Consider the following 21,083-nt stretch of genomic DNA (forward strand, 5'->3'; position numbering starts at 1 on the left):
GCCAATTGTGACCTCATTCACCGGATGGCCCCTTTAAGTCCTGTTATTTAGCATGTTATGCACTACAGACGAACAACATTTAACCAAGGGCAGATATTATTATTAATAGTACTTATAAATAATTTAACACTTCCTCCTCAGTGCACAAGTCAGTTTCTCTTATTCCAAGTGGTTTCAAGGTTCAAGTACAAAACTCCCCAGCTTCATAAATCTAAAACAGGCCAAATGCCTTCATCCTCGGTCGCCACAACCTATGAAGATGGGCCGGTCGATCCTACTCAATATTGATATCTTTGATCTCTAAATCTAGTATTAGATCTATTCCGAAACAGGTGGGCTGCACTAACACTTTATTTGGGGACCAGGGCTTATTTTTCATGAAAAAAAGTGAGACAGGGATAAAAGACTGGGAAAAAATGATGGGAAAACAGTGACAAATGGAGAAAAACGTGATTAAAAAAACCTGAACAAGTCAGATAATGCTACCTTTAATTGCTCTATGTAACCTGATCGTTTTTATTGTTTTTCAATATGTCATTTTAAACATTGACAAAATGACAGCTGAAATCATCCCTGCCTAAATGATGGCCTTTTTGTGATTTGTAAACCATCATTTGTTTTGCCCTTTTTTGTTATTTTTTCCTAAATTCTCACCATAGCTTAACCCCTTGGCCGCAGCGGTAATTCCGCCGTGGCGCTGGGGGGAAGGGAGGACCGCGCGGCGCCCCCATGCTTGTGACGGAGTGGTTCCGTCACGGCCCGCCGCTCATTAGAACGGCCGCGCAGGCGTGGAATTCCTGCAGCGTGGGAGGGGCGACCACGCCGTGACGGAACCACTCCGTCACCAGCACAGCGAGTCTGTGGCTCGTGACGGAGTGGTTCCGTCACGAGCATGGAAGGGGTTAAAGATCTTCATCAGAGTTTCCAGAATAAAAACAGAACAGCACCACCAATCTCATATGCAATTTTAACTGTGTTAAGAGTGACGTAACACAAATTGGTTGGTAGACAACAACAAATTAATAAATTAACTTCGGATGCTCCATTGTTTCTAAGGAGTTATGACCAAATGTATAGAAATAGTTTTTCACTAGAGTTTGAATTCAGGCACAGTCTACCATAGGAACCTCCACTAAAGGGAATCTAGCATCTTAAAACTCTGCAAAACCTCTGGCGGGGCGAACCCTAAAAATATCTCTGCATACCACGGAGGTTCCAAGCTTTACCTGGATGTGGCTAGTTCTTCTGGCCACTTAGGTAAAGAAATCTTCAAGTTCACTCTTCCCAAGAAGTCTAGTTTTCTTTACCAATATTCACCTTAGGGCATTCAAAATCATTTTGTACATAGACACAGCGTCATTAGGATGTTTGGGAGCCTGGACAAGACCTAGTTTAGGGGCCCCACTATTAACGAATTCGAACTGCAATACCTGTGCCCTTCTAATTAAAGCCCACATGATGCCAAACACTACTTAAATATAGGGTAAACTTCAACAGGGTCACACAAAAACAGCTGAAATATGTCTTGCCTGGGACCCAAAATATCCTTAAAAGGACACTGGATAGACAGACAGTCAGAAGTGGAGGGTTTTAGATTGAGGAACAGTATAGACAGTAGTAAAATAAAAAGAAAGTTCACTTTACTAGGGGCCCCTTAGAAGGTGGGGGTCCTGGGCAAATCAAACCATGCTGTAAAATGCCTCTGACTGGACCCAACTTTAGCTGTCCTAGACCTCCCCTCAGCTCCAAATCAGGGAACTTGGAATCAATTGTTTGATTAAAGAGTTCATGTTTCAAAAGAAAAACTAGTGTGTCGTCCAGGCTTCTGTGACTGCATCCAATCATAAAAGAGTGATAGAACTGTATGTTAGAGATGTGCATTATAACAATTTCTGAATGAATCTCTTCTGTTGGTGCTGACTTATGGAATATCAGTATAATATTTTTCAAAACCTAGGGGTCCATTTAAGACCCTTGGGTGCAGCCCGTCGGCCTGCAAGATTAGCAGAGCCCTGGCCTCTACTCCTCTGGAGACGTCCCACCAAAGAATTGTGCTCCTGAATATCGAAACCAACAATATTGAGATACAAAAATGTATAGAAAAGAATATTGAGGTACAAAATATTGAAAGGTAAGTGCACGCAGGGAAGTAAAGATATACTATTGCTGACTCCACATCTATGTACTTTGAAGGTGTATGTACCACGTAGGTACATATATGTGGTGTAAGGTATGGAAAATCTAGACTTACTTACCTATCCAATATTATTTTTCAATAATTTTCCTCGATATTCTGTCCCACTGATACTGTGGGTTCAATATTCAGGTTGGACACACTACCAATCACATCGAGAAATCTTCTCGGCCTAGTTGGAATCTCTGTATCTTCAGTGCATTCACTATGGTAGAAGATGCTCTGAAGGCATAGATGAATGGCAGACAGGATCCCAGATTTTTTGGGCTGCTCTGCATAGTTGTGGGGTGGTGGCCGGGAGGTAGTTTCAGACCAAAAAACTGCCTTGGAGGGTGGTTAATTTGCTCTCAGTGCATCAGGGAAATCATTTGTTTCCATGCCTGGGCTGGCCATTGTTCGCACAGAGGACCCTGTTATGTTATGTTATGATACGTCATGTTGTATTATGTTATGTCATGCTATGTTATGTTATGCTATGCTATGTTATGTTATTTTGATATGCAGATCTATAGAGCGCACTGTCACCCGGGAGGGTATCCTGGAGCTGAGCAGGTGTGAGTATAGGCACGCCAAGGGCCCAGTGGGACACCTCGAAAAGCCAGGTCTTCAGCTTCTTACGGATTTCAAAAAGTGAAGTGAAGGCTCTTGTGTAGAGTGCAGGTCATTCAAGCTTTAAGAGCGATGCAGGAGAAGGCTAGAGTGCCAGATCTGGTTTTCCGTACACGTGGAATTTGTGCAAGTAGGAGTATGGATGAGCGGATGTGTCCGGCACAGAAAGTCAGGGTGTGTGTAGCTTTTATCAGTCTGACCTGCGGCCCAGTGGAGGATGGTCACCAGGTCAAGGGTTTCTGAGGATGGAGTCACTGAGGGCCTAACATCAGAAATCAGCGGTTCCCTACTCTAAATCAGGTTAGGAACTTCAAGTGGTCCAGGATGGTGATGATCCTGCTCCAACAAGCTCTAAATAAAATCCTATGCGTTCCCCAGCAGAATTCTGTCAATGATTTCTTGCTACAAATGGTTTTAATGATAGTATTTATGTACAACTGCCAAAAAAGGTACCAAACTTTAAAAGACTCCTTATTCTTATTTGTTGGTATAATTTGCAAATGTAGAGTCCTTATGTTTTATCATAAGGACAAAGTCTAGGTAACTACACTTCGGAACTAGGATACTTTGCCTTTTTAAGAGAAGCCACGTGGAATCAAATTTGAAATTTTAAAAACTAATGGAGAAACCACACTCTTTCTTGATATCTCAAACTTTTCATTCTAACCAACACTACTGATGAACAAACACAGCTTATAATTTGTCCGTCCATACACCATCAGCCCTGAAGAAGTCCCTGGATGGGACGAAACGTGTTGGCGGTTTCAAAAGTTTTTAAAAAAATAATTGAATAAAGGATCAAATTTAATACATCGACTCATCTTTGGAACAAGCTTTGTTTTTTGATTACCATATCATTGTTATATTTTATGTATAAAAGTGTGCTGGGCTATCTTGTATACATGATTTTGTAGATGCCGGTCTTGACCTGCTTCCCAATTTTGGGGGTGTAGGGAATTGTGCCTCCAGCCAGTTTTGCACCTTTTTTCATGCCACTATAGAAGCAATTTTGGAACTTGTGCAGGCATTTATGCTCCGATTCCTCTTTCTTGTTGTCTCTGTATCAGGTTAGGAACTTCAAGTGGTCCAGGATGGTGATGATCCTGCTCCAACAAGCTCTAAATAAAATCCTATGCGTTCCCCAGCAGAATTCAGTCAATTATTTCTTGCTACAAATGGTTTTAATGATAGTATTTATGTACAACTGCCAAAAAAGGTACCAAACTTTAAAAGACTCCTTATTATTCTTATTTGTTGGTATAATTTGCAAATGTAGAGTCCTTATGTTTTATCACAAGGACAAAGTCTAGGTAACATCCAAAAACTCACTTCAAGTTCTGCACGAGGAGACCACGTGCAAGTATCTGGAATGCCCATTAAGCATTTACGTCTAGAGATATGTGATATTGGTGTAATTTGATTCTGTGGAACTATGCAAAATGTCACTAAAATAATTCAAATGATGTGTGATTACGTGAAATTTAAATCCATCATTTATCACTATATTTTAGCATGAAATGCACCATTTTGTCAATTTTTTGACACGACAATGCATTTTGCGCTAATCAAAAATGCACAAAAACAAAAGCACTGCGAACAACAACTGCTCATGTTCTGTTGTTTACAGCCGAAATGGTGTAATTTCGGTAATTTCGCTTAACAACATTTCAGAAATTGCATTAGATTATTTTAAATTTCATTGAAGCCTCATTTACACCACCTGCACTCCTGCCTGCTCTTCCTCACCTTAAAAAATGTATTTTGTGCTGATCACACATGTAAATGTGATGATCACATGCACCAGTGGAGTGGTGTGGTGTGGCTCACTGGTTAGGAGCGGCAGACCCGGAAGCAGAGAACGGCCAGGACCAGGGTTCAATTCCCGCCGCTGCAGGGTCGTGGACCAGGGTCAGCGGACTCGATAATTCTCGCCTCGGTGCCTACTCTAACCAGGGATCACACTCTGCAACTCTGGGCATTAGCTTGCCTCATCTCTACAATGGCCCCCCACATTCGCTGGGGATGCCTTGTTTCACCTTGGAGATACCCAGTAGGGACCATCTCACAGGGATAGCCAGGACGGGTTCCCCAGCGGTCTACAGCGTCACGACGCCTCAGGGCAGCAGTGCGCATTACATTACATTACCTATGTAACATGTTTTATTTGTTTTGACTACCATGAGGTGTCAGCCTTGCTGAGTGTGTAAATCTTGCTTTGCCGCCACCTGACTTAAGAGCACATCAGTATGTTAACAGGGAGTCGTGGGTCTGCATCTGTGACACTCACAAGCAAGTCCTTAGGTAATTCCTATTGGACAGCATATAGTGCATATAATAAGTTTGAGTATGCTCAAGGCAGGAGCACAGTTATCTTCAATTTCCAGACCTACAATCCAATTCAAGCTTGACATTCTGAAAATCCCACACCCTGGTGAAGTAATGTGTGTTTTGTTGTACAACTCTTTTCTGTCTACAAACACAATAACGTTTTGTCATCCTTGAGGTCTTCAGGTGTGAACTGTTGCAGTGTGTCTCTAGTGCTGACACCTCAGAATCAACAAAACTTCCTGAATAATCTACCAATCTGAGATCTCCCCATCTTGCATTGATGTTGTTTTGAGATTGCTGGGCTCGCTTCCTCCTCGCGACCCTTGGCATTGCCTTTGCAACCATTTGCTTTTGAGGGGGCAAAATCAGTACCAAGAACTATGTGGGCGACTCGCCCTTATGGGCATCAGGGATATGCTTTCTTTGTTTTCTGCCCATTTTTTATTATACTAATAGTGAATAATACTCTATTATTTTGTACAAATGTGCCCGAGTGAGCGGCAGTGAGTGTTAGTGTTCGCAAGTGGGTGTGTGATAAATGAATACATATGAGAGAGTGTTAAAGAGTGTGAGTGAGAATGAGAGAGTATGTGAGTGTGACTAAAATCGAATGAGAATAAGTGAGAATGAGTGAGAGTAATAGTGAGTGCAATTGAATGTGACTAAGTAATAAGGTTCAATCGAGTGAGATCAACGCTGTCTCATCCTCGTGCTTCAACACCCTGCGCATGCTCCGAAAAATCTTCCAGTGGATCCCCACCAAAACCAGGAAGACGGTCACCCAGGCACTCGTCACCAGCCGACTAGACTACAGAAACACCCTCTACGCCGGAACCACAGCCAGACTTCAGAAAAGACTCCAGCGCATCCAGAACGCCTCCGCACGACTCATCCTGGACATCCTCCAACACAGCCACATCTCCGGACACCTGAGAGACCTGCACTGGCTCCCCGTCAGCAAGAGGATCACGTTCAGACTCCTCACCCACGCACACAAGGCCCTTCACGACCTTGGCCCCAGGTACCTCAACAACCTCCTGACCTTCTACACTCCCACCCGCCAGCTACGATCGACCAGCCTCGCCCTCGCCGCCGTTCCACGCATCCGCAGAGCCACCACCGGAGGAAGATCCTTCTCCTACCTGGCGGCCAAGACATGGAACTCCCTCCCCATCCACCTCCGACTGACCTAAGACCACCTCTCCTTCAGGACGCAACTCAAGACCTGGCTCTTCGAGCAGTAGTGGACCCCCCTTCCCCAGCGCCTTGAGACCCTCCGGGTGAGTAGCGCGCTATACAAATGTAATGATTGATTGATTGATTGATTGATTAAGTGAGTGAGAATGAGAGAGTGAGAGCAAGAGTGATTGCAGGTGAGTGTGAGTGCCTGAGAATGGATACATGAGTCAGAATAAGAATGAGTGAGACAAGTGAGAGTAAGTGTGGCACAAGATTGAGTGAGAATGATTGAGTGAGTACACATGAGTGTTACAATAAAACACTACACATCGGGAAGCCGAAAGTCTAACCTGCATTTAATATAAAAATAGCAAGCAGCACTTCAAATAATAAATAAACAATTGTCAATTCAACAGACCTGAGCTCTCAGTCAACACGTTCTGTTGGAGCTTATAATGCTAAAATCCATACAAAATTGAAAGGTTCATATACATTTTTCTCTCCATACAAATGTATGGGTTGCAGATGTGTCAGAAAATGTTAACTTTCAGTGAAAGGCATCTAATGAGCAGGTGGCAGGATCTTTTCACAGAGAAAATGTGAGATGTCCTTGAAGCAAAGATACAATACAGCCATACACTACTTCATTGCTATATTTAAAACCTCACTTCTGGTTGGCAGTATTGAAAGCGAGGCTATGCTTTACAATGAGGAAACGTACAAATCTACAACCTTGAGTGAAATGCGCTCTAGGCCTTCTAGATTCATGAATCTTAACAGGCATATTTACGCTACAGGGCACTTCAGAGCAATAAGAAAACGCCATTCTTATCTGAGTTTATAATATATCAGTGCATGTTGTGATGTATCGGTGCCAAGAACATACTAGGATTTTGTCTCAATTAAACTTAAGTTTGTTTAAGTGTAACTTAAGACCAAAATTTAAGATTAACTGAGACAAAATCCTAACTTTAGTACTCCTTAATGCCTTCTGTGAATACCGAAAGTCATGAAGTTAGGATTTTGCCTCAGATTACTTTTGTGAATTGGCCCATTGATGCTACAGCAATATGAATAGAAGTTTATTTTTCCACCAGTTGAGAACAGATGAGCGTGTGAGTGAGACTGAGTGAGACTGAGTGAATTTAAGTGAGTGAGAACAAGGAATTATGATTAAAGACTGCCATTGGCTCCGGCATACTGAAGGTAATTCTGAGCTTATAGAGGCACCCATACAAAATATTGGTGCTGGCCTACTGGAGGTAATCCTTAGCATGGCAGGCAAATGTGATACCATATTACCACAGGCATACTGGAGATAATCAATGGAATAACGGGCCTGTGCTAAAAAACTGGAACTGGCATATTAGATGTCATTGTTGGCATTGGCGCACCCATGGCAAAATCATAGCACTAGTCTCATGGGAGGGGGCAGCCATGACGAAATGTGGAGCCTGGCAAATTAGAGGTAACTTGTGACATAAGGTCACCTAAGGTATCTGGATGATGTTAATGGCAAATTTCTGGTGCGAGCGTATCAAACGTGATATTTGGCGTAGGGGGCACTCACAGCATATGGACGATGGGGGCAACCATCAGGTTCGGTCTGGCCATAGTAGGTATCAGGCATTAGCATGGGAGGCTGGAAGGGTGGGGGCCGCTTAGCAGCAGTAGGGGACAGTTTTTCTGCGATGCTGCAATATCCGTCCCCAGTAACAAAAGTACCAGTGCTGGGGGCTGATTTTGTTAAGCAGCAGTGCTTCATGCTTGCCCCCTTTCCCCGCACCCTTTCGGGGGTGGGGGCCAGTATGACAATATTGCCAGGGCTGCTTTGAATTCCCAGTCTAGCTTTGGCAACCATGACAGAATGTTGACCCGGCCAGAGTGGAGTTAGCTCTCAATGTAACACATTGACTTTTGTATACTTGTGATGTGTGGTGTACTAATTAGGTATCTTTGTTGCTCTCAGGTTTTGTTGTTTTGGCACTCCAAGAAAGGAATCGAAAATGTACTGAGTGCCTTTTCAGATGATTTGGCAAAATGCATGTGAAAAATGGTGCTTTAAATACACAATTTGACACCATTTTCCCAAAATTTTCTAGTACCCTCATGTATATTTGGTATATTAATCATACAGGTATTATGGAACTTCCTGATGTCAATTATTGTGATGTTGTTGGGGTTTATGTCATGTGGCATCACTTCTGGGAAGAACACACTTCAAAGATCATAGCATATCACTTCCTGTGACGTCATTAAGGTCAAATAGTGAAGGATTTCACTTCCGCCTCCCTGGTATTTTGGTGAGTCGATGCCAGGCCCCTTCTTCCTGATACCTTGGTTTACACAAGAACGAAAACACAGTCACTCATGCCTGGTGAAAATAGTCCCAGGAGGTTCCAAGGATGCCCTTTTAGGGGCCACTGTTTTAAGAGAGGTTCAAGACAATGTCAGACTTTAGGTATGAAGTCAATTTTGGGGAGAGGATGTGGTCTAACGGCTAGACTGCCGACTTTGGAGCTGGAAAACCAATGTTCGAGCCTCGGGGTCGACCCCACATCCTGTGATTCTGGACAAATCACTTAATCTTAAAAATGGTAATGTAGTTTCTTATATAGTGCACGTATCACCACAAAGGGTATCTCGGCGTTTGCTTTGGGAACCCGTCCTGGTTTTTCCCTGTGGGATAGCCCAGCTGGGCACCCCCAAGGTGAAAGCCAGGCATCCCGCCACGGGGGCCGTAGTGGAGATTGAGCAAGCTATTGCCAAGAGTTGCAGAGCATGAACCCCTGATTCAAGTAGGCACCGAAGCGAGAATTATCAGGTCCGTGGACTTTTGGGCTCCAAACCCTGCCGCGTCGGGAATTGAACCCTGGTCCTGGGCCGACCTCTGCTTCTCGGTCTGCCTCCTCTAACCAGTGAGCCACACTTTTCCTTCCCTTGCCAACCAATTATTATGTCCTTGTGCCACACTTCTCCCTTCCCATGCCAACCAATTATTATGTCCTTGTGCAACAGAACTGGTGCTCATATAAAGGGCACCAATACCGTCGGGTCGTGTTTGCGCTATATAAATCTGCAAAACAAACTTTTGGCTAAAGGTGGGTTAACCCCTTCGTTGCGGCGCAAGTTTTGTCGCGGCGTGGGGGGGTGGGTATGAGCGCGGCGCCCATGTGCTCATGACGGAACCACACCGTTATGAGTCACGGTCGGCTTGTGCTCATGACGGCATGGTTCCGTCATGGCCCGCCCACTCATTAATTCGCTCGCACAGGCGGGGAATTAATGCCACGTGGACGGAGCGGCAGCCGTCATGAGCCCACGGAGCCCGTGGCTCATGATGGCGTGGTTCCGTCATAAGCACGGAACGGATTAAAACTGACAATCCTTCACAGCTGTGCAGTGCCACTTGCTTCCACAATTGCATGGCAATTATACCCTAATGAGATCAGCCCTAGGCTGTCAGAAATGATATAAATCAAACTGTGCTGATCTGAGGTGACAAGACTGATAGCTAACACATGTAGTTATATTAATACTCCAGTGAATTCTATTTTTGGTTCAGAGTTGTACAAAGTGGTTTCTCAATGCATCTAAATGAACTCATACACAATCATATCACACCCTGAAACTAAAAATAAACTTGGTCGAGCAATTTGATGTCACTAGTTTGTTTAAAAAACATAATTCACTAAACCACTAACGTAGCTAATTTGAAAATCTGACCCCCCCCCCCAAGAATCTATTGAGCCAGAATAAGAATGCCAGTGTCCCCTTTGGCAAGGGCAATTATAATATAGCATTGTTTATCTATTTCAAAGCACATTTCTGCAAATGAACCGAGTATCCACACTCCAATCCCAGAATAAGAGCTCAGGAATACGGTGCTGTTTTCTGTCATCTAACACAAAAGTGGAACAGTTTAACACAAAATGGTATTGTGTAGTACAGCAAAGCACAAGTAGCACATTGACTTTTGTATACTTCTGATGTGTGGTGTACTAATTAAGTATCTTTGTTCAGCACTTTATGATGTGTCGCCCACATAATAGTGTTTTGACTCGAAAGTGCAGTAGTTTAGCCCCATACATACTGTAGGTGTTGTGTGTTGTGATTTATTGTGTAAAACACAAGTAGCATGCGACTGCAAGAACTCAGCCATCCTCCCCACTCCAGTGGAGTCCACCAGCAGAAATAATGATTTTCTTGCATACATTAAATATAAGGTATAATAGTGATCTCGTCAATGTTAACATCTCCCAGCCCTTCAACATGGCCACCATCAGCCATTTTGAAGCCACCATTACTTCCTTGTCCGTCTTCCCCGCTACAATCCTTACTTACAAGATTCTGTCTCCGTCCCACAACACCTGTTCCCTAGCAGACATACAAAAAAATCCTCCCAATATGGCCGCCATTTCCATGTTGCAGTAGAAAAGGGGAGGAGTAATGACAACACATCCTGTATATATACAAGCAAGTTACAACCATTGTAAATTGTAAATTGTTGTGTCTTGTAAAGCGCACTGCTACCCGGAGGCCTCGTAGCGCTATAGACCGCTGGGGAACACGTCCTGGCTTTCCCTGTGAGATAGTCCCTCCTGGGGGTCTCCAAGGTGAAACCAGGCATCCCCGGCGTTTGTGTGGGGCTGTTGTGGAGATGAGGCAAGCTAATGCCCAGAGTTGCCGAGTGTGATCCCTGGTCGGAGTAGGCACCGATGCGAGAATTATCAGTCCGCTGATCCTGGTCCAAGACCCTGCCGCGTCGGGAATCGAACCCTGGTCCCGGGCCGTTCTCTGCACTCGGGTCTGTCACCTCTAACCAGTGAGCCACACCTCTCCACTGCTCCACCATCCGCTACAACATAATCAAGTCCGTCCCCCTGGGCGGGTGGGAATAAGCAGGACCTGGACTCAAAGTAATGAAGATTACTAGTAAGTAACCGGGCCATTCCACACCAGGGTTTTTAAGTGGCATACTCTGGAATGAGACAAGAGTGTAAGATTTTTTTTCCATTCATAACTTCGTATTTTACTGTTTTTTAAATTGAGAATGAAGCTTAACCCGTTCTGTGCATCGGCTGGCCCCCAGCCGTCCGACATCACAGTGGACGTGTGCAGAGGACGGCCGGGGGCCATCCAAAACATGCCCAATCCATAAATCACCTGCACCGCGGCGGAATTCGCGCCGCGGTCAACGGGTTAAAGGAAAATGCAGAAGAGTTGGCTAACTAAAAGATTACAGAAAATGTGTTACATATCCAAGGAAGAATCTCCACTTAGAGACATTACCACACACCTAATACATTTTAGAGGACCTGCCTGCTTTCTCAGTGTGATATACAAGAACAGCCCCCAGATACTGACCCTGTCTTATGCTCCCCATCCTAGAGGTAATGCATTCTGTCTCCCAGAATCTAACAATGCCTCTTTTCTTTTCAGGTGGAATCGGTTGTCGCGGCCCAGACCGGGGACAGTCTCGGATATGTCTCGATGCCGTGGAAATCTACAATGCTGACGGAGATTTTTGGAGAGCTGGACCACCAATGCCCTTCCCTCTTCTTTCATTACGAAGCAATTCTAGCAGTGCCGGGGCAGTGGATGGAAAGCTCTATGTCTGCGGAGGATTCCATGGTGCAGGTATGGTGGCGAAAAGGGCGCGGTGAATGAAGGCAATGTGGGCCATGGAGTATATTTCAATGACTCTGGTGTTGGTGCAACTGTACAGCTTTAGTGAATTGGCAGATGTTTAGTACCTCTTAAAACCTGTGAATTACAGGTTTTCAGGAGTACTTCTGGAAACCTTTGCCAATTCACTAACGCCATAAATCCCGAAAACCTGTGTCTCGCCGGTTTGGCGGTTCGGGCTGGACTGTTCCCATGAGGCACAGGGTCAGACTGATTTGCATATGGCCATTTCTGAACTGGGGTGGTGTGGAGTGCAAAAAAACGATGGATTTAGGCCAAGATCTCTGTACTGGGGTGAATGTATGACATTGTTCTGCATTCTGTCCATCAACTGTGGTTTTTGCATTCGCCGGTTTATAGGCATATGCCTGGAACATTTTTATGAATTAGCTATTGTGACTATTCAGATGCTCAGCGGAGTGTGCAGTTTTTCACAGTATACAAATGCACACGTAGGAATGTTATTTTTGCAATGGCACTTTTGAAAAAAAAACTTTTTACCACCCCTTTCCTAATGTATCAACAACTTTTAAGGGTGTCCTTCAGTGCTTAATTTGCAAAATATAAAGTGCCTGGGCTCTGACTAGGAGGCTATTGCAGCTGGCATCACCCATCGCCCTTGTCATTGATGCCAAAACAACTACTAACCATCTCTCTGGCATGTAAATGCGGCAGTTCGGATTATTCCAGGTGCCCAATGTGAAAAGAATGGCTGAGGGGCAGGTAGTAGCAATTTTGTAATGTTTATTGTTTTCCTAAACAACTGTTATACTGTTCATCTCTAAATTACATGAGCAGCACCACCATGTGGCAGTCTAGCCTAGGTGTGGTGTTGACCATTAGGTGCCGGTGCCGAGTACCGGAAACCAAGTAAGTGCCGATGCTCAGCATCGGAAATCTCTGGCTCAAATTAAACACTGGTGTCCTTCCTACCATGCACAGAAATGTACATCCACCCTTGACAGGAAGGACATCTCTATTTCCAGAGTAAGAATGGAAGGGAGGGAGGTTGATGGTCAGACACGCACACAAGAATTTGTGGGTGTTTCTAAACTTTCTAGGGCATTCGCTCTGTGGAAATCCCAAACCCTGCTTCTGCAGTGGGATTCACTCAGACACAATGTTACACAATTGTGGCTCAATATTACATAAGTAAATGGATTTACAAGTGCAAAGTCACCTTTTGTGAATGCCTTGTTAGAGGAACTTACACATGGGAATGGGTTTGTGAATAGGGACCCAGTGTTTTGCTGGCAGGTTTGGCACAGGTCACCAACCAATCAGAGAGCAGAAATATCCACAGATGGTTACATAAGGCTTCTGCTCAAACCAGCAGAATCATTATTTTGCCTCCCAGTGCCGCGCGCTTGAATTCAGAGCTATCTTATGAAAATACTGTTGCATTATTAAAGATCCCTTTGGAGCGAAAAGCTGAGCTGTAGAAGCCGCGGATGAAATCACAAAAGCTGCTGACACAGCAGGCCTGGTGCGGAGGAACATTGCTCATGCAAAATAGAGATGGAACAAGAAGGCGCATCTAATGCGCGTCTCCCCAAATAACATGCCGTGCAAGAATTGATGCTGCAAAAATATTGGCATTTTAATGAGCTAGCCCATGGAGCGACTGATCCTGCACACAGAGTGGCATTAAAAAATACTTTAGAGGCTTAAAATGTAGACATTACAAGGAGGAGGGGTGCTGGGAATCTACAGAATTGGCAAAAGAATGATCCGGGTTACATGGTGGGCTCCTTTTTGGGGCTGCGGGTATGTTATGCTTGAAGGGTTCTTTTCCGATGAAAATAGTTCTCTTTGCTGAGCAGTGATGGGATGATTGGTGTATTGTCTGTGGTCGATGTTCTTTTTGAAGAAGCTGATAAAAGAATCAATTCTTATAAAACCTGAAAAGGTACACTCCTCCAGGAAGCCACATCACTCCTTCTTTAGCTCTCAGTGCCTGTCTACTGGTTCTCTTTACAACATTCCCTTTTTGGTGGGTTTCTAACAGATTAATTCACCTGAATAAATTTGCTAATAAGAAACGGTGTAAAGCAGCAGCCAGTACCTTCCGACACAACGGCGGAGAGTCAGTGCAACCAGGGTTATTTGGCAAATTCCACCACGGATGATCCTTTCACAGAAAAGGATAGATTGGGTAAATATCATTCGTCTGCCGCAAAGTATGGTTAGGAGTAGTAAATGGCAGGCTCCTTAATAATCTTATGACTAAGCCCGGGCGGAGCTGGCATAGTTGCTCTACAGGGAGCTCCACGAAGTTGGGCAAAACCTCCGCTCCGCGCCTCCCTACACCCCCCCCCCCCCCCCATGAATATTTTTAAAGAAATAAAAATGTAGGGAAAAACACACACTTACCTTTATCGCAGCATATCCAGGCTGCCCTCCTCCTCCTCTCCATGGCCTCCTCTGGAAATCGAAACCGCTATGTCAGACGTACGTCGTGGGTAGGATGCACATGCATGCACAGTCCTACTATGGCGTATGTCTGACGTAGGGGATTCTGCAGGAGAGACCACGGCGTGGAGGTGGAGGGCAGCCCGGAGACGCCGAGATAGAGGTAAATGTATTTTTTACCTTAATTTTATATTTCTTTTAAAAATATTTATTGAGGGGGTGGAGGTGGGGAGGGCCCAGGGCTGAACTCCACTCCACTGCGGAGTCAGAGTTTTGCATAAACTGTGCGTTCTCAGCAGAACGCGGAGTATGCAAAAATCCATTGGAGCGGAGTTCTCTGCCCACGGTAATGATGACTCCAATACGTCACTATTACAATATGTTGTTTTAGGTTACTACTTAATTAGCGTCCCGTTATGTAAATCTGAAAATAATTTTTCTATGATAAACAGATGTGACAGTGTACTGTTATGTATATTTGTAAAACGCACTATCACTCGTGAGGTTATCTTGTTGATGAGCAGTTGTGTGTGTCTAGCCCTGCCTATGGTAGATTGGTTAATTGAAAAGCCAGGTCCTCAGCTGCTTGTGGAATTCAAGAAGAGTAGTGTTAAGTCATTCCACGCTTTAGGAGTGATGTAAGGGAAAGCTCGTCTTCACGCTCTGGTTCTCTTTGTGTGCGGGATGTGTGCGGGTAGGAGTCCTGCGGAGTGGAGGTGTTTTGGTGGGGGGTAGAAGGATATGTGACTTTTTGAGTAGGTGGGGCCTGAGTAGTGGAGTCCCTTGAATGTGTGCGTGAGGAGTTTCAATCAAACACGTTTAAGTATTGGGAGCCAGTGGAATTCCCTGAGATGTGATGTGATCTGAGTCCTGTGTGGGAGGATGAATATGAGTCATCAGTCAACAGTGATCATTTTCTGAAAGTTTTTAGCATAGAAAACGTACTCAAATGATGGCTCCCACGAGGCCTGACACCACTACCACCACCTTTACTACAGACCCCTGGAGAACAGAAAGAGAGAAAACATTAGGAAAGGAAAGCAGACTAGGAGTAAAAGAAACAGACAACAGACTGAAGGCGATGAAAAAGAATAGAAATGAAAGAGAGACTCTCCCTGTTGTTTGTAGACTCTTGCAGCAAAAAGAGGAAACAGTCTTAAGGGAGGATGCAATGTAGGAGGGGAAGTTCCACAAAAAATCTGATAAAGGCTGGAGAGAAACCGACTTGGGTGACAAAGGACATGGACTCCAGGAGTAGCGGTTGGCAGAGGAGGCAAGGACAGCTGTCGATGCCAAGTACCGGGCCAGGCGGAAACTATTAACCTGGAACAACCCTCCAACAAAGGGCTTTTGCTTCTGCACGATTCTGGTGAGGGTTATGGCTAGCCAAGTGCATAACGGGGAAGGAGAAAGTGTGGAAGAGATCCACGATCACATTGATGGCGGTGGCACTGGTGAATTTAGGATGAAAGCTCAATGAAGACTGTCATAGAAAAGAGGAACATCAGGAAAAGGGAAAGCAAGTCTGCTCTAGCAACATGCACTAAAGAGTATTTAACTGAGACCTGTTTCAGGGAAGGATCTTGTTGAAAAAGAAATTCAAATTTAGGAAAAAACGCTCAACTTGAGGAACAGAATTCGCAACCTTAAGAAATGGGTAACCCGAGAGTGAGACAAAAAGGACATCACTTTCTATTTAGGAAAGGGGAAAGAAAGTTTAGTAAAGACAACAGGATCGGAAAAGGTTTTCCATCTTCTCTTCTTCTGGGCTGATACACCTACCCATCCTTATCTCGAGGGAGCTGTTGGCTAGAGAGCATTGGGACAGTCTGAAAAATAAAGAACCAGGAAGAGAAAAAGAAGAACATCCCTGAATGGAGATGTTACAAGAGAGGCAGACATTCTCTTAGTTTCTTTGAAGTTACAAAAAAACTAAATACTTTTTAGGGATAATTAACAGAGTGAACTATTTGGGGTAGTCATGCATGAAAGCTCTAGTCTTCGGATGATAGCAAAAAAAAAAAAACGTATGTAGCATTTAAATTGTTAGAACATGTACATGTTTAGAAGTATCTTGTGGTGCTATTTGATGAGTGAGGTAATTTTCGCCATCACATCTCATCATTAAGTTCAAATGCTTGATCTCTTGGTTTTGCTCTGACTATTCTGCCAAGAAAACTTAAAAATCCCTTATTAGAACCTCTGCTTCAGGAGGTTACAAGCAAACGTTTGCCATCATTAACCTACAGGGCTGAAGCATGATTAGGGAAGTTAGCTAAGACTCTTGAAATGGTCCAACGTAATACATATAGAATGTTATTTGTTGTACCTACTCTACCTCACAGATCTGGATAATGTTAGAATTAAAACTGATTAAACAGTTCCTTGCACAGCAAGCAAAATATGTCAAAATCTGTCACAACCTTAAAATAGCCTCTGTTCCATACTTGAAAGAGAATGTGTCAGTGTGAGATGTTAGAGGTAACTCTTGGAATGAATATTTACGATCGCCCATTGACCAAGAACATTGGAATATATCATTTAAAATCATAGTAAGTCCTACATATAATTTAAAGACAAAGTGGGGCTTCCATAACACTGGGGGCAGGGATGGGGGATGGGGTGTAGACACAATTCGGAATTAGCTGTGCCAGCCAGTCGTCCAGCTAGCTGATTGGCCAGCCATCCACCAGCAATATTGTCATTTTTACATTTTAGAGGTTTTTTTACATATGTGATTGATGCTTTGCATCAATGGTCCGAATTTTACTAATGCAATAACATAACCAACAGTGGAGAAGTGTGGCTCAATGATTAGAGCGACAGACCCTGATGCAGAGGTCTAGCCCGGGACCAGGGTTCAATTACCCCCCTCGGCGGGTCATGGGCTCAAAATTCCACGGACCTGATAATTCTTGCCTCGGTGCCTATTTCAATCACGGAGTGCAACTCTGGGCAATAGCTTGCTTAATCTCCACAACGGCCCCCACAACGCTAAGGATGCCTGGCCTCCACCTTGGGGGTGCCCAGGAGTAGACGCCTCACAAGGAAAGCCAGGATGGGTTCCACAGCGGTATTCGTACAAGCGCCTTGAGACCCTTGCGTGTGAGTAGTGCGCTATACAAGTATCAATTTACATTTATTTACATTTTACTACTAGATGTAAATGAGTGGCGATAACCACCCAAAATAGGCATAATATAAACAACTGCTGTGCATGCCTTCCTCACTCACAGGTATAACATCAAGTGTGATGTACACAAACACACAGATACGGCCACAACAGTATAATGTTTCTTCACACATGACAAGTATGACCCAGACAGCAGCAGTGCTAGCTTACCTAACACACAGGACTTGATTTCAAGATTCTAATTTGCACATTACTGTAATAACGTAAAACTGCATGCGATTTTACCATTATCCATTTGTCACTTCTCACCAGTGCACACAATTTCTGGTCATAAAACCACAAAGAATTCTCCATTTCATAAGGCTTTACAGCATATATTTGTCACCTGTACCAAGCAGGTGGTAAATCTATCCACGGGCCTGTGAGTAGGGAAGAGGTTCAGGGAGATAAGTTGGGATGAGATGGGGAGGGAAAGAATTTTAGGGCACAAAAAAACAATAAATGTGACTTGGCTGATCCGTCTGGAAAAATCAAGTCAGATTGTAGTACACCTGGAAAACCTGGGTGTGGAAACCCTAACTACTCAGAAACATCAAGAGCAGAATTAAATGACGTAATTCCGCTACACATAAGTCATAACCAAGCAGCTTTGCAAGCTTCACTCACACACAGGTCTGTCAATGTCCAGCTTGGAGCAGTTGTGATGTACCTTCAAACATGCACATGCAGTGGCATAATGAAAAATGATGGGGTCCCCTTGCAGAATTTAATGATAGGCCCCTGACTCTCCCATATCTCACAGATATACATTGGCTTTTGGCTGAATGGGGGCCCCCTGAAGGGTTGGGGGCCCTTGAAGAGCTGCAGGGACTTTCGTAATGCGCCTAGGCACACGCCTAGCACGTAGCAGCAGAGTAATTGGTCCCTCACCAATAGCAATTTCCATCATAGACAAAGCCATATAAGGCTTCTTAGCAGAAGTAGAAGTGGTCACCTCAGACAGCAGATACCAGCTCGTTACTGTGCCAGAGCTACCCCAGCCGGCAGTGCATGGCAAGCCATCTTGATGGGTGGCCTTCCACATGACCCTACCCACAGGCATCGTCGGATTGGTAACAGGGGCTTTCGTGCAATGCCCGAGGGGCCGGGGTGCGAGTTCCACCTGAGAGCTGCTTTTGAGCAGCCTGGGGGCCGATTTGGGCAGTGTCTCTGTTGTTGAGACTATACGGCCAGCGGCCCAGTGGGTGTCTAAGTGGCCTTGCTGGAGGGAGATGGGCACTCATTACCTCCCGTATAGCAACAACAGGTAGAGGTGTCACCCCTTTTCTTTCGCTGGGCCTCCCATTAATGTATGCATACTGAGCAGGGCAGGGGGCCTGAGCAGAAGTGGCCTCACTTGTTTTCAGGTGTGTTTCACTAGTGTAAACTGATGCGTGCATATTTTTTTTTTAAACCCCCCCTTTTTATGTAAAATTACGCTGAAGCAGTGATTTGAGGGAAGGTATTATACAAATGTCGGCCGAATTTCTTTATGCGTGCCCGGGCCGATTTTTAATCACAATCCAACCCTGCCCAAAGGCAAGGTTGGTTGGTCGACGCTGTTGTGTTAAATACGCTGAGAGGACCTAGCGCCTGATTACGATGCTGACGGGTGGGATACTCCATCACAAACGTGACGGATATTCCATCCGCCGAATTGCAAGTTCCATGGGATGTAATGGAATTGTAATTTGGAGGATGGGTTATGTGACGGAGTAAACCCGTCAGCCAAACTCCTAACCAGGCCCTTAGTGATACAGTACATAAGATGAACTATATGCTTTGCACCGATTAACAAATATTTCCAGATCAGCAATGTTTTGTCTTTCAAATGTATTCCAAGCTTTAATGAATCTGTCCTGCGCAGCCGCCTTTTGAACATGTGTGTGATGGAATATGAACGTAAGACAATGTAACCGGCGGCACCGCTAGAGGGAGGCAAATGGAGGCAGGTGCCTGAGTTCTATCTGTCTAGACACCTCTCCCCCAACCTGCCCCCACCCCTCCCTTTGCCAGGCGACCACAGTTGCTGAATGTATCGAGAAGCAACACAGAAAAAAAAACACACTACCCCTTTCCAATCAAATTAGTTGTCCTGCAACCTTTCGATGCAAAGCAGTGTTTGAGGAAATCACGAGCCTAGATGTGTACTTAAAATGTTTAAATCTGACTTTCTATGTATGTGTATATCCATGAGTGTCTATAGTTATATATGCAGCTAAAGATATATGTCAGATTTAAACATTTTGAGCAAATGACGAAGGGATTCTTTCCTGAAACGCGTTTGTTCTTGAAATAAACCCTTGCTGAAAGCTGAAAAAACCCGTGAGTGCTGTATTTCTTTTGACCCGGCTGGGCATTGCAGAGGAATTGGAGCTGTCATTGTTACGTGGGACACCGCCGCGAAACAGCACCCGCTTTTTGAGTGACTCGTGGTACCGGTGTAAAGGAGCTTGGATATATATATATATATAAAAACACACAGTTGTGGCTATTCCCCAAGCCTCTTGTTCGGCGGGCACCCGGCAGGGGTAGCCACCCCTGTATATTAGCACGATTTTCACCAGCAGGTTCCCTCCTCCAGTCCCGGGAAGAAACCACACAGGAGCCGTGGCCACGATTCAAAAGTGCAGTTTATTGCGAATCACAAGGACCTACGCGTTTCGGAGTAAAACACTCCTTCCTCACGGGAGGAAGGAGTGTTTTACTCCGAAACACGTAGGTTCTTGTGATTCGCAATAAACTGCACTTTTGAATCGTGGCCACGGCTCCTGTGTGGTTTCTTCCCGGGACTGGAGGAGGGAACCTGCTGGTGAAAATCGTGCTAATATATATATATATATATATATATATTTTTTTTTTTTTTTCAAGAAAACAACTTTACCATCACAAAGTTGACTCGAGCCCAGGTCCTTTTAGCGTGTTATTTATTTCACACACAGAATGTCAATCAACACCCGACGCGTTTCGGTGCAGCCGCACCTTGGTCACGGGTAACGGTGTTTACACACATCAACATTTTTAAAGTAAAAAGAAATGTAAACATAAACGTAGGACTACTCGTCCTCACACCAGTGTTTGTTCTACCACTATATGGCGGCCATATTTGAATGTATAACTGGCCACAGGTATAATATACATTGTATACAAGTGAAACTGTTTAAGGACCACAGAGATTAATTATTGTAACTTTTAAATCAACTTGTTACATGTAATTGCTCGAAGGCGTTACAGATTTACCAAATCAAAGGTTTACGAAATTTAGCCCAAGTGGGCGAATGTACCAATGCTCAGATACATGTATCATGACAATTCCGCCCCAGTGGGCATGACTGCCTCATTCCAATCTCATCTCAATGTCCTTGAACTTCAACAACCTAGTTGAACTCCAAAAGTTTTCCAAATTAACAAATGTATAGTCCTGTGATTCCATCCAATCAAATCAAATCAGCATCAACCAGTGGTCTTACATCATCCTTGTGCGGCGACATATGTGTCTCC

The 21,083-nt window shown here is 44.4% G+C and overlaps 1 protein-coding gene across 2 annotated transcripts in view; it reads left to right on the forward strand.

The window, feature by feature from the left end:
- KBTBD12 (kelch repeat and BTB domain containing 12) overlaps positions 1–21,083 on the forward strand; it is a 573,283-nt gene that overhangs the window by 245,981 nt on the left and 306,219 nt on the right. For both annotated transcript variants that reach the window (XM_086939286.1, XM_086939285.1), the window contains exon 5: positions 11,753–11,950. In XM_086939286.1, coding sequence (XP_086795412.1) covers positions 11,753–11,950 — 198 coding nt within the window. The remainder of the gene's footprint in view (positions 1–11,752; positions 11,951–21,083) is intronic.

This window comes from Lissotriton vulgaris, chromosome 9 (assembly GCF_964263255.1).
Source record: "Lissotriton vulgaris chromosome 9, aLisVul1.2, whole genome shotgun sequence".
Lineage (NCBI taxonomy): Eukaryota > Metazoa > Chordata > Amphibia > Caudata > Salamandridae > Lissotriton > Lissotriton vulgaris.